General features: G+C 41.4%; 3 protein-coding genes and 1 long non-coding RNA gene across 8 annotated transcripts; 1 reads left to right on the top strand and 3 right to left on the bottom strand.

The window, feature by feature from the left end:
* Positions 1–16: 16 nt before the first annotated feature.
* On the bottom strand, positions 17–1,129 carry LOC127265768 (acyl-CoA-binding protein-like). Its single transcript, XM_051295752.1, has 4 exons — positions 998–1,129; positions 395–512; positions 258–320; positions 17–177 (listed from the first exon to the last, which is right to left on the bottom strand). The coding sequence occupies exons 1-4, from the start codon at positions 1,007–1,009 to the stop codon at positions 101–103; spliced, it is 270 nt and encodes an 89-aa protein (XP_051151709.1). The 5' UTR covers positions 1,010–1,129; the 3' UTR covers positions 17–100.
* LOC127265765 (hypothetical protein At1g04090-like) lies at positions 1,077–2,948 on the bottom strand. The gene is made up of 2 exons (XM_051295750.1): positions 2,820–2,948; positions 1,077–2,750 (listed from the first exon to the last, which is right to left on the bottom strand). The coding sequence occupies exons 1-2, from the start codon at positions 2,917–2,919 to the stop codon at positions 1,174–1,176; spliced, it is 1,677 nt and encodes a 558-aa protein (XP_051151707.1). The 5' UTR covers positions 2,920–2,948; the 3' UTR covers positions 1,077–1,173.
* A 2,735-nt stretch (positions 2,949–5,683) lies between these two features.
* Positions 5,684–12,781, bottom strand: LOC127265764 (uncharacterized). 5 transcript variants are annotated; one of them, XR_007842017.1, is made up of 9 exons: positions 12,764–12,781; positions 12,462–12,564; positions 10,748–11,276; positions 9,080–10,620; positions 8,824–8,986; positions 8,376–8,691; positions 7,664–8,088; positions 6,940–7,589; positions 5,684–6,875 (listed from the first exon to the last, which is right to left on the bottom strand). It is a non-coding gene; the product is annotated as an uncharacterized LOC127265764 (long non-coding RNA). The 5 variants fall into 5 exon arrangements; XR_007842019.1 differs by lacking the exon at positions 12,764–12,781 and having other exon boundaries at positions 9,080–10,397; positions 10,501–10,620; positions 12,462–12,625; XR_007842020.1 differs by lacking the exon at positions 12,764–12,781 and having other exon boundaries at positions 9,080–10,397; positions 10,568–10,620; positions 12,462–12,625.
* LOC127265763 (mechanosensitive ion channel protein 10-like) lies at positions 8,609–12,145 on the top strand. Its single transcript, XM_051295749.1, has 5 exons — positions 8,609–9,937; positions 10,770–10,893; positions 10,973–11,266; positions 11,366–11,568; positions 11,649–12,145. Exons 1-5 carry the CDS (start codon positions 8,754–8,756, stop codon positions 11,884–11,886), a joined length of 2,043 nt encoding a protein of 680 aa, XP_051151706.1. The 5' UTR covers positions 8,609–8,753; the 3' UTR covers positions 11,887–12,145.
* Positions 12,782–13,207: the final 426 nt, after the last annotated feature.

The raw sequence follows: 13,207 nt of genomic DNA, 5'->3' as shown, positions 1-13,207 counted from the left end.
TGATTTCATACTGCATTACTACCCAACATTAAACTAATTCAATCAAGAGTATTGGAAAAACACAAACAATTGAAACGAAACGAGCATTTGAACAAGACAATCAACTCATCGAAGCTTCTTCAAGCAACTGCTTTACCTTTGTGATGTAGTCTGCCATTGCTGCCTCAGAAGATTTCCCTGCAACAATTGGAAATACATGAATGTTAGCATATGTAGAGATTGGGTTTAACTAGTGAAATCAAACATCATGTATGAACCTTCATTGGCCTTCCATGCATCCCACTTAGCCCTATCTTTCATGTTCAGCATTCCCGGACGAGCTGAAATTCAACACAAAGCTTGTAATACAATACATATATGCATACAACATACACAATTATATATATGCACTTACAAGTAGTGACATTTCCAACAGTGGCTTGCTTGTAAAGCCCATACAGAATTAGCATATTTTCATTGGAAGTGTTTTCAGGCAAGGTCTTCGCCTTTGCAGCATACTCCTCGAATTCCTCCTGCACCGATGCAAAAATTCATGGTATCAATTCAGTAATAGAAGGGAAATGAAGGAATAAGAGCATGATCCTGCCAAGAGATATTGTTATTGTATTGAAATACGAAGAAACGCAATCGCACACAAGTATGTGTATATATTGCAGATCTATCAGGGTAGAACCAAATAGCAATGTCGGATTGGACGAATCTGTATGTACACAAGCAACAGATCAAACTACACAAGCAACAGATCAAACAATAGACTTCGAATTTTCCTATTCCATCGATCCTTTCCACCAAAACCGTACAAAATCAATCTGACAATGTCAAATCCCACGAACAATAGTAATATTACAAATGGTCAAATACATGCACTCAGATCAAAATTGTGCATGAAGAAGCATTCGCATCGCATGCGAAACTACAAAAGATTCGGTAAGATTTACGAACATAGACGAAGAATGATTAAATAAGGTAGATTATACGCAGAAATTATCGCCATTACCTTCAAACCCATCACCTGAAATGATAGCTTAACAAATCGGCAGTTACGGTTGATGCTCTCTGTAATCTTCTTCTCGCTGTGAATGTGGAATAAATATATATATTTCGAACTTTTATATTTATACAAGCTGTCTGCTACTTGTGATACGTATTACACACTTTAAATGATTTATTTACTTATTTTTCGTCACCGGCCCAATTCTCTTTGAGTTTGGGCCCAGTGGGCCCAACTTGTCCGTACACCTCTTTGGGCAATGAATTCACCAATTTCTCAAAGGCAGATTTCAGTTTTCCCGGCAACAGTTTCTTCACTTTTTCTACTTCTTCCGCAATCTTGTAGCTTCTCGCCGGCCCCCATTCCCGGAAATAGTTCAACCACGGCGGCTCCTCCACCGTCTCCGCCGCTACTACCGAAAACGCCGCCCCACAATCCACCACCATATCACTTTTGGCCGTATCGTTCCTTATCCCGACAGCTCCCGTCCCCTGCAGAACTACCCCTGCCTTCGGATAGCTCGCGTGCCCATTCAACGATGAATACATCACGAATTTGTTGCCATTCTGGAATTCGATGGAGCAGGAATCCATCCACTGGCCTCCGCTGTGCTGTGCGAAGTATACCCTATCGAGAATGCCGTCGAAATTGCTGATTCTCAAGGTAAAGTGCTCCCAGTCCCCCACGTGTTCGCCGATTTTCCCCAATGGTATTTCCTCGATTAACCCTAATTTTGCTGTTGCAGGTCCATTGAATGGGTAAAATGTCCACACCTGGATGTCGGTGAAGGTTCCTCCAAGCATTGATTTGGCGTGAAGATAAACCTCTGCACTCTTCAGGTCTCCTCTCTTTACTTTTTCCTTTGCTTGTTCATCAATTGGTAGGTCTAGCCAATAGAGACCATCATTTGCTCCTCCTTGTGGGAGGTTTGAGCCGTCCTGCTCTATAGCAGTTGGATTGGACTCTTCCCCTTTCTTGTACAGTAGAGCGCCATTGCTGAAGTACCAATTGACTGAGGAGGGAAGGTAGTTCTCTTTAGGGTGGAAGTAAATGTATGGAGAGTATGTTTGGAAGAGTGCTTTGATTTGGCTTAGGTTAGGCATGGTGGTTGAGGTTAAGTTCTTGTTCTGTAAGCAGGATAAAGGTAATTGGGAAGAGTTGTTACCATTTTGGAGGATGAATGTGCCTGCAGCAACAGATAGTGCATTGGCCCCTCGATTCTTTGGTCTTGAACTGTATATATTCAGTCCATCAACGCTTTCTTGATCCTTGCCTTGTGCCCATATCCATGAATCTGTTTCTAATTCGTCTGTAAAGTCTGAGCGAATGCATCGAATCTTGTCTAGGGATGGCTTGTCTGGTGATGTTGTGATGATATAGCCTATGGATTTGTAGCCATCGGGTGGAGTCGGGAGCCAAAAGTAGGCGGTGTCTGTGGAGCTATTGGTTTTGAGGCATTTAGTATTGCTGTAGTTCCAAACAAGAGTGTAATCTATTGGCTGCTTTAGAATGTCGCCTGATTGATCGCCGGCATCAGTTTTTCCCACCAAAACCCAACCGAATTGTGGGCGGTTGTTGGGTTGGGCGTAGCTACCGAGCATGGAGAATCCATCTGGAATGGATGAAGGTTCAGGTTCAAAGATGGTTGCGCCGAGGTTGTCTGGTCCACCCTCATAAACTGTCCAAATTTTCTGGAAAGATGCTACCTTTCGAATTTGAAGCCCTCCAAGATCAACCACTCCTCTGGCGAAGTCACTACCTGGATTTTCGACATAGCATAATTTAGTCGGGGATGAGATAATAGACAATATGATGAAGTTGTACAAACCGGATGGCCAAGCAGGCAACGGAGAGGGGAGCATGAAAATGGTGTCGATAGGCAACGGCTTGTTCCTCGAAGCAGTGCTGTTCTTAAGACAGTTCCCCATCACCAGTAGTAAACAAAATGCTAGCAAAGAGCAGCTTAGCATTGTCTTAACATGGAGAAGAAGACATATATATATATATATGTGTATATGTATATGTATGACAGCATGTGGAAAATAAGACAGCTGAGCTGAGCAGCATATCCCCAAAAGCATCAAAATTGGTAACAGATAGATTCTTTAGAAGATGTTACACACAATTGGTTTCATGGTCACACTATGAAACAATTCCTGAAAAGGGAAAAAACAACAGAGCATGGTTTGATTGAATTTGTCCTGCAAGTTATGCCACAAATCTTGATTTAGGTTAGAAAGGATTAGTGTTGCTACCAAAAATTATTTACTACAAATAATAGTATGTATTCATTGCCTTCACCCCAAGTTATGAGAATTCACAGCTGTTATTACGCATTGGATAAATCTCTAGCCGAATATAATAGCCAGCAAATTAAGTCTGGCTCACACTAAGCGAACTATGTTGACAAACAAAATTTGAAAGCGTCGGAGATTTAAACATATGACTTTACGGTCCCGAGTGTATTCCTACGCCGCCATTAGGTAATTCCTTACGGAATAGGTTATTTATCTATTGATTTTTAGTGCAAGGGTCTGAATTCAATATGCTGTTGCTTTCGATATAATTACAATTGCACTTGTTTGTGTAATAATGATAACAACAATTCTTGATGGATACACGCTTCATGCAAACTAATATAAGGATAGCGTGTTTTAATACGTAACAGAAGGATATAAAAGAAACACGACTTTCCTTGTATTGTATGGGCTTACTTTTACGATTATTCCATTGCGTCACTCCTTGTCACTAAGTAATTGGATCACGGCCCAACAAGTTTTTACTTATGATTTTAGAGGCCCGGCCCACTAAGTAAATAGTCTTTTTGTTGTAAATTCTGACCGTTGCCATAAACAACACGTGTCGCACGCGTGCATACCAAACCGCATGAAATTGGGCTTAGTGAAGATATTGAATAAAGAAATTGGGCTGAAACAAAACCATGTTGGGCTTTTATGTATTTATATATTACAAATTGAATAAATGTATTTCCCGTTTTGTCTAACTTTAATTTGTTCCAGATTATTAAAATATTAACCGATCAGCTCGTGACAGGATTTTTTTTTATGTAGATCTCAACTCTAATTGTTTTATTTATGACAACTTTGCAAATTTAGTGTTGGACAATTTTATTTTTTCCCCCTAAAACAGAATGATTATAAGTTTCCAATATATAAGAAAGCATGTAAACAGTCAACAGAATGAATCTTTATTTAATTTCATTGACTTCCATCCTATATTTATAATATATTTCTTTCTTTCATAAATTGAAGAAAAGATAGAATAATGGGTAGTGTCAGAGCTTCATGAATCAAATGAAATTAAAAGCCACGTGAAATTGTAAGGAAATATAATTATTAAATTGTACGCTGCATTTAAATATTCAGGTGTAGCACCGTCAAAGCCGTTTGCCAATAAAATTAAATTCGTTTAATTTGTTGTTTGTTTCGTTTAGGAATCAGTAATGACTGTATAACTGTATAGACATGCATTAGTCCCAGGTCAATCCAGACCGTTAGCCAATGGCGATGGTGGTTAAATCAACGGCCTAGATTTCCCTAGCGTTTGACTTAGGCGACTGTACAGACCTGTCTTCACGTGCGAATGACGAACAGGCACGTGGCGAGTTTTGACTGGGCCGACTACTCCCTCTGTCTGCAATTCTCAACAGTGAAAAAAACAAAGAAGAAATCTCCATCGATTTCACAAATGTTTGAAGTTAAAATTGGGAAAGAGAATGGAAGCCTAAACGAGGAATCCCAAAGTCCCTGCAGGCCCTTTCTGTTCCTCTTAACATTTTGGGGAATCCAACAGAAACCAACCCTAGCTGATTTCACTCATTTACCTATTCTTGGAAAAGATTGGTAAAATTCTCAAATCGTCATCTTCACCAAATCGAAATTCCCGCCGTGAAATTTAGCCTTAGCCCACAAGAAGACAACTATCAAGAATGCACGAGAGGATAGGGCAGGGCAGTTATAAGAAGTGAAATGTTGAAGCAAATGTGGGGCATTTAGGCAGAGGGGTTAGGTTATCTTCATTCATACTCATCTTTTGGTAGGGTTCCCTCTCTCTCTCTCTCTCTCTCTTTCAATTCATGCACTGTGTTCAGAGAATGTGTCTGTGTTTGCAGAGGGACTCTCACTCTTCTGTCTTCTGTTGAGTTGCAGGTTGCCTCAACATCTATCTCATCTCTGTGGGTCTTGTTTGGGATCTTTGAAAAAATCGAGACTTCATTAATGTACTACTGATAACTACTTTTCTCGAGTTCTTCAATCTAGACATTCCTTTGGATGGATGCTTAGTTTGCACTCCAACTGCGTATCTCTGCTCAAGGTACTTACTTGGCCCTTGCCCTCTATTTTTTAATCCATTTCTTGCATTCGAATTAATGTGGGTCATCAAATCTTGACATCTCATTTCTTGAAGGGTTTGTTTTTATTGAAGTTATTTTCTTTTTTAGATTTTGGGTTTTGTAATTTGCATAGTATACTGTTCTTGAACTGCTGTTTCAGTTGGTTTTTCATATTTCCTTACATTGTGTTGTGTTGGAGGGAGGGCCCTCTATCAAGACTGCTGAACTTCATTAACAGTTGGTCCCAATAATGATATATCATGTGATAATTTAAGGGCATGGGGACACACACACAGCAACAAGTTCTTGATTGCTAGAATTATTTTCCCATATCAGTGTTGATTGGTAAAAATACTAGAATCTTGATTTCGTATTCATTTCTTGCAGCTTTTTAGGGGAAGGTCAGCATGATGAAGAACAATGGCAAAACTTTCTTGCAAGTGGATAAGAGTTCCAGAGGAATACCTATGGCCATAATGTTCTTTGTCTTGTGTGGATTCTCTTTCTATCTTGGTGCAATCTTTTGTTCTGAGAAGGACAAATATGTAGCTCGGGACAATGCGAAAGCTGTCGAAACTTCAAAGCCAAACATTGTAAGACCCCTGCAAATCAAGGCTGTGAACTTCCCCGAATGCGGACCGGAGTTTCAGGATCACACTCCATGCACCGATCCTAAGGTGATCGAATCGATCCTCTGCAACTTATGTCGCGCTTTAAGGTTGTGCGATGTAATAAAAATAACGCGACGACGCTATTTTCATTGCTGCAGAGGTGGAAGAAGTTCAGTGCTCATAGGCTTTCTTACATGGAGCGCCACTGCCCTCCGGTGTTCGAAAAGAAAGAATGCTTAGTCCCCCCTCCCGATGGCTACAAGGAACCGATCAGATGGCCGAAGAGCAAAGACGAATGTTGGTACAGGTATGGACAGAATTCTTGTCTTCAAAAAACAGAGCTCTGTTTTTCACATGTTGCAGCAACATATGACTTGTTGTCTGTGTGCTCAGGAACGTTCCCTACGATTGGATCAACAAACAGAAGTCGAATCAACATTGGCTGAAGAAAGAAGGGGACAAGTTCATCTTCCCTGGAGGCGGCACTATGTTCCCAGACGGCGTCAGCCATTACGTCGACCTGATGCAGGATTTGATCCCGGGAATGAAAGATGGCACGATAAGGACTGCCATTGACACCGGATGTGGGGTGAGTCGACGTTTCTTACATGCTTCAATTCATGCTGCAATGTTCTGTAACATTTTCTTGCTCCATATCTGTTTAGGTTGCGAGCTGGGGAGGCGACCTACTGGATCGAGGGATTCTTACAGTCTCTCTTGCTCCGAGGGATAATCATCAAGCTCAAGTTCAATTCGCCCTGGAGCGCGGGATTCCTGCGATTCTTGGCATCATTTCAACGCAGAGACTTCCCTTTCCTTCCAACTCCTTCGACATCGCGCACTGCTCGCGCTGCCTCATTCCATGGACTGAATTCGGTAACTTCGACTTTCTCCAACGTATATGATCGTCATCATGTAGCTGCAATGTAATAATCTATGTTAGTTTGATCAGTGCACTTGTTTTGTTTTCAGGGGGGGTTTACCTTTTAGAGGTGAGTCGAATTCTCCGGCCGGGGGGGTTTTGGGTGCTGTCGGGCCCTCCTGTAAACTATGAGAATCGGTGGAAGGGATGGAACACAACCATTGAAGAGCAGAAATTGAACTATGAGAAACTGCAAGAACTGCTGACATCAATGTGCTTCAAATTGTATAATAAGAAAGATGACATTGCTGTTTGGCAAAAATCTTCTTCTAATACCTGCTACAAGAAGTTCGAGGCCCCGGATAATTATCCCCCAAAATGTGATGATGGCGCCGAGCCTGATTCTGGATGGTACACTCCAATTCGGGCCTGTCTTGTTCCCCCTAATCCGAGTTTTAAAAAAGTGGCATTGAAGTCTCTCCCGAAATGGCCTGAACGACTGCATGCTGCGCCTGAACGTGTCGCTTATTCTCACGGCAATGCTGGAACTTTCAAGCATGACGACAGTAAGTGGAAGAGGAGGGTTAAGCACTACAAGAAGGTACTCCCAGCTCTAGGAACGAATAAGATTAGAAATGTCATGGATATGAACACTCTGTACGGAGGATTTGCTGCAGCTTTGATCGATGATCCCCTGTGGGTGATGAATGTTGTTTCGTCATATGCTCCAAACACACTTGCTGTGGTGTACGATAGAGGGCTCATCGGAACCTTTCAGGATTGGTAAGAAGCATCAAAACATCAAACGAAACTCATAAGATGGAAACCATTGTATATTTCATTACCATTTTGATTGTGTGATGACCGATGTGTATATAATCTTGCTAGGTGTGAGGCTTTCTCGACATATCCTCGAACATACGATCTCCTCCATCTTGACGGGCTTTTCACAGCTGAAAGCCACCGGTAGGCAGCAGCAGCAGCTTCATTGTAGCCATCACTTCAACACTATGTTGTCTTGCTTCAGTTCTCACTTGAACTTCTCCCTGCAGGTGTGAAATGAAGCATATTGTGCTGGAGATGGACCGTATTCTCAGGCCTAATGGGTACGCAATCATCCGGGAATCCAGCTACTTTGTGGACGCGGTTGCAACCATTGCGAAGGGGACAAGATGGAGTTGCCGAAAGGAAGACACGGAGTTCGGCGTGGAGACAGAGAAGCTGTTGATCTGCCAGAGGAAACTGTGGTATTCATCCTCCAAGCAAAATTCTAGATGATATTGAGAAGAAAGTCAGATGCCATCAGTTTTCGTTGAAGTAATTCTTGGCAATATTATTCATTATATATGAATACTACAAGCAGTAGAAAGAAGTGAAGGTGTACACATCTCAATGGAACTATTATATGTTGCATAAAAGATTGGGGTTTCAGGTATAAGAATTGGTGGAAAAACAAATTGATCTATACTACCAGCCAAGAAACATAAGTATCAGAAATTTCATGTTAAACAGGTGATCAAGGAATGATAGTGATGATGAATGGATGTCGATTATCACCTGCGCACTACTGAAACTGCTGTTAGGCTTTCTTTCCTCCATCATTGACTCTGAAGCTTTGAAAACAATTGTCGAACCCCACAAAAGCTTTTTCACTTTTTACCTCTTTCCATTGTCCATTGAGTTTTGATCCACGTGCTTGCTACTGTAGCCCACTAGGCTTAAATCTTAATCACTGGTACTGTGTTTTGTGCCTGTGCTGCATGCAGTACACTAATTCTGGATGATATTGATCCAATCTGATCTTCCATTTTTGCCCTGCCTGTAGTGCTCTTCTATATATGCCATGCGAGCTTGCTGTAGCATTTGTAGGTATCTGTGAGGAGTAAGAAAATTAAGCCAGTGTAGAAACAAGCAGCATGGTAGGTTAGGAAGGAGATGGATATGGCCATTGATCATGTCATTGTGTTCATGGATGATATACAAAACCACAAAACACATAGCTCACTTGAATCATCACAAGATCAAACCAATAAGCAGCCTTCTTCAAATGTCTCGAGGCTACGTCGTTTGAGCTTCTCGAAACCAAAGTCTCGGTTCGTGGAGTTCTCCCTTCCAGCTGCTGCTAACCACAAATCCGTGCCTGAATCCAATGAAATCGAAAGCGTCCCCTGCAGTAGCGAAGATGAAGATGAGAAAAGTGAGGATGAGGAGGAATTTGGGGACTACGACGAGAATGAGAAACGCGGGAAGAAAAAAGGTACCAGAATCCGGTGGAGGATTTTGATCGAGTGGATCCTATTTCTGATGATTACCACAAGCTTGATCTGCTCGATGACGATTTCGTCGCTGAAGCACCAGCTCAAGTGTGGACTCCAGCTATGGCGATGGTGTCTCATGATCCTCGTGATTTTCAGCGGCCGGCTCGTCTCGGGCTGGATCATTAAAATCGCTACTTTCGTCATCGAACGAAACTTCATGCTCCGAGAGAAGGTTCTGTACTTCGTCTATGGCCTCCGCAAGAGCATCCAGAACTGCGTGTGGCTAGGGCTCGTCCTCGTCGCCTGGATCTTCATCTTCAACGCCAAACTCCACAAGAACAACTCCTTGATCAGGAAGGTGTTCCACGCCCTAATTGCGGTCCAAATCGGCGCAACAATCTGGCTGATCAAAATCGTGCTCGTCAAAGTCCTGGCATCCTCTTTCCACGTCGCGACATACTTCGACCGGATGAAGGAGAGCGTGTTCCACCACTACGTCCTCGAGACACTGTCAGGTCCGCCGATGGACGACGCGGCGTACGAGGAGGCGCACTCGCGGAACCTAGGGGCATCGAAATCGCTCCCGGCGAAGTTGAGGCAATCTAGGGTTTTATCCTTGTCAAAGCGATCGGCGACGCGCAAAATCGACATCGAGAAACTGAGGAAGCTGAGCATGCAGAGCACGGCGTCGGCGTGGACGGTGAAGCGACTTGTGAGCTACGTGAGATCGTTCGGCTTGACGACGATCTCAAGGACGGTGGACGAATTTGGCCGGACGGAGGAGTCGGAAATCAGTAGCGAATGGGAAGCCAGGAACTGCGCCAAGAGGATCTTCAAGAACGTGGCCAAACCAGGCGCCAAGTAATTATTATTATTATTATTATTATTATTATTGCATTAATTATTTATTATAATTATAATCTAATATATGCATGCATACAGACATGTCATTATTTAAGTTTACATAGGATGCTAGGTTAATAATGCCGGCACTATTCATTTTACTAATAAATCAAGAAAACACAATGATTGCACCAGTCACTTTAGAGTATAATTAAGGTATACCCACAGCTCCCAATTGAACATACATTCCATATAAACCTCATTTCATAAATTTCTGCATGCGCACTTTGTCCCACCCACTACATGCTGTTTCATTACACATCGTGCGTAATTATTCCTGTTCCGTACAGGTCACTTAAAGTCATAAAAGCCACCCTACACAATAAGAATAAAAGCATTGACTATTCGCTGATATGAACATGACGTCAAGAAACACCTGATGAGTCAACCCACCACCTTGTCGTACTACGTTTGTCCCCTGAAAATTTCCTCGATTAGAAAGACAAGATAGCCACTAGCTTCATACATGCACATTATATATGGTCCATATAATTTTAATTTCTCACAAAGGAATCCATTACCACATTGACACACGTGTCTAAATGCCACTAGAGCTGTAGAAATTAATGCTACTACAATTTTACTCACAGAAGCTTCCCCCTCGATGCCTCAAATTTTGTTGGAGCTTTGAGTTAATTCATCTGCAGCAATAGATGAAAGACAATTAACTAAAATGCTTAATATGTTTGGTACAGAACTTGGAATGAAATTAATAGAAAAGCAAATTTGGGGTTCCTTTACAAATGTACATGAAAAATGGAAACTTACTTTTGCTGGCTCTGCTCTGTAGGTACATTGAGGAAGAAGATCTGATGAGATTCTTGAAGAGAGTGGAGATTCATACAATATTTCCGCTCTTTGAGGGTGCTCTGGAGACCGGAAAGATCACCAAATCCGTTTTCAGAAATTGGGTGGTAAGTGTTTATTGATTCCAAAGTGTCTTGAGTCATCTGATGACAGATTGAATAGCCTTGTAACTCTGGTGAATCGTAGGTTCGAGCTTATTACGAGCGAAAATCCTTAGCGCATTCCTTAAACGACACAAAGACAGCAGTGCAGCAGCTTCACAAACTAGCCAGTGCCATTGTCAGTGTGATCATTGTAGTAGAAACGCTCATGGTCATGGGAGTTGCTTCCACCAAAATTATAGCCTTCATCCTTACTCAGTTGCTTCTCCTGGGATTCACATTCCAGAACATGTGCAAGACTGTGTTTGAGTCCATTGTCTTTGTCTTCGTGATGCATCCTTTCGACATAGGAGATCGTTGTGTGATTGACGGCGTCCAGGTAACCCCTCCTGATTATCATCACATCATATCATAGAGTCAGCAAGTTCATAATTTCAGCAATTTTTTATTGTGATCACCTTGGTTGTTGTTTTACCAGCTAATAGTGGAAGAGATGAACATACTGTCGACAGTATTCCTTCGATATGACAACGAGAAAATCTACTATCCTAATTCAGTATTGATCTTAAAGCCAATCAGCAACTTCTACAGAAGCCCAGAAATGGGAGATTCAGTCAATTTCAATATAGATGCCTCAACACCAATGGATACGATAATTGCACTCAAGAAAGCTATACAAACGTATGAATCTCAAACTATTGCATTTTTTTTATGTACACCTTGTCCAAATGAATGACAACAAAGTTTCTTCTTGAATATAGGTACATTGAGAGTAAGCCAAAATATTGGAATCCTAAGCATTCAGTTATAGTGAAGGAGATTGAAAATCTGGATAAACTAAAGATGGCTTTATGTGTTCAACACACTATCAACCATCAAAACTATGCAGACAGGAACACCAGAATAACAGAACTGCTCTTGGAATTGAAGAAGATCTTCGAAAATCTCAACATCAAGTATCATCTTCTCCCTCAGGAGGTTCATATCAAGTCAATCTGAGCTACAGGATGCTCCATTATCTTCAAGGATTTTTAGCTTTGTCCATGTTTTATGATCTAACAACAATGGCATCCGTAGCTAATAGCTATATCTATGCTTTTTTAAGACAAATTTCATTATCATGTATTATGGCGCAGGGGGCAATTATCAGTTTGCCTATTACTTTTAAGTAGATTGCTTCAATACTGCTTGTTGTCTATAATGCATTCGATGTGTTCTGTTCTTTCACGGAGACTGTTAATATCCGAAACTTGCATTACTTATTTGGCGTGCTCTATCGTCCTCAATAATTTGAATTTGATGCATATACAAATACCTGTTATGGGCTTCACGATTATTTAGAGAAATCTATCGGAAGAAAAATGCACAGGCGATAATACATCACAATATGAACTCGTTATACCTTATCAGAATCAAGCAAAAATGAAAATCAATCAAAGAAGCAGCAGGCGTGTTCTCTCATGAACATCCGAAAAACGAGATTCAGGCTATCAAATCACACCACTGGCGATCGCATAAAGCAAATTCAACTAAAAGAGTGGAGAGGAATGCACTGAAATATTCCAATAACTCACCATATCCTCGATTCCAGTATCGCCTTTTGATCATGATGATCTTTTCCGCTCCGCCATATGGTTGTTGAGGTTCAACACTCGCTACGTGTTTCCAAGTCGAAATCTGCAAGTGGCCAAAAACAAAGAGCATAACCTACTCCCGGCCCGGCCCGGACCCGTAATGATTTGGATTCGGTCCAATTTATATTTTTCAATTTACCAAAAAAAAAAAAAAAAGAAGAAAGTGCTGCTGCGAATGAGTGAATAATAATAATTCGTGCGGCGGGCGGAGATGCAAATGTAATTAATTTAGGTCATCCAACCTGGCGCCGCCCACTCTGATGACGTGGCACCACTTCACACCGACACGTGTCTTCCCACTTATAGCAAGTTCTTGGAATATTGGCGTTGGTGCCCTAGAACGACCAAAAGTAAATTCCAAAAATAAACAAAGGGATAAGATAATAGTCCTACGATATACACATGAAATGTAATGGATGCCACCCATTGGCCATGACCCATCTCCCTTCTCTCATGACCTAACTTCATGACCATACATACTTTCATACATTACATTATCATTTAAAACAAATACATTATCCTGAAAAATAAAAAAAATATTTTATCAATTATCACCGTGATCGGAATTTTATTGCTGCGTTAGGTGTCTTGTCTTATTTTCCGGGGACCATTTTTCTATCATTATTTATTTATTTATTTATTATTAAACACAACATGGTTTGGTCATGGTGGGCACATGGGATGCT

The sequence above is a fragment of the Andrographis paniculata genome, unplaced genomic scaffold, assembly GCF_009805555.1.
Source record: "Andrographis paniculata isolate CXL003 unplaced genomic scaffold, ASM980555v1 Contig73END, whole genome shotgun sequence".
Classification (NCBI taxonomy): domain Eukaryota; kingdom Viridiplantae; phylum Streptophyta; class Magnoliopsida; order Lamiales; family Acanthaceae; genus Andrographis; species Andrographis paniculata.
Note: the sequence above shows the minus strand (reverse complement) of the source record. Positions and strands in the feature narration are given on the sequence as shown.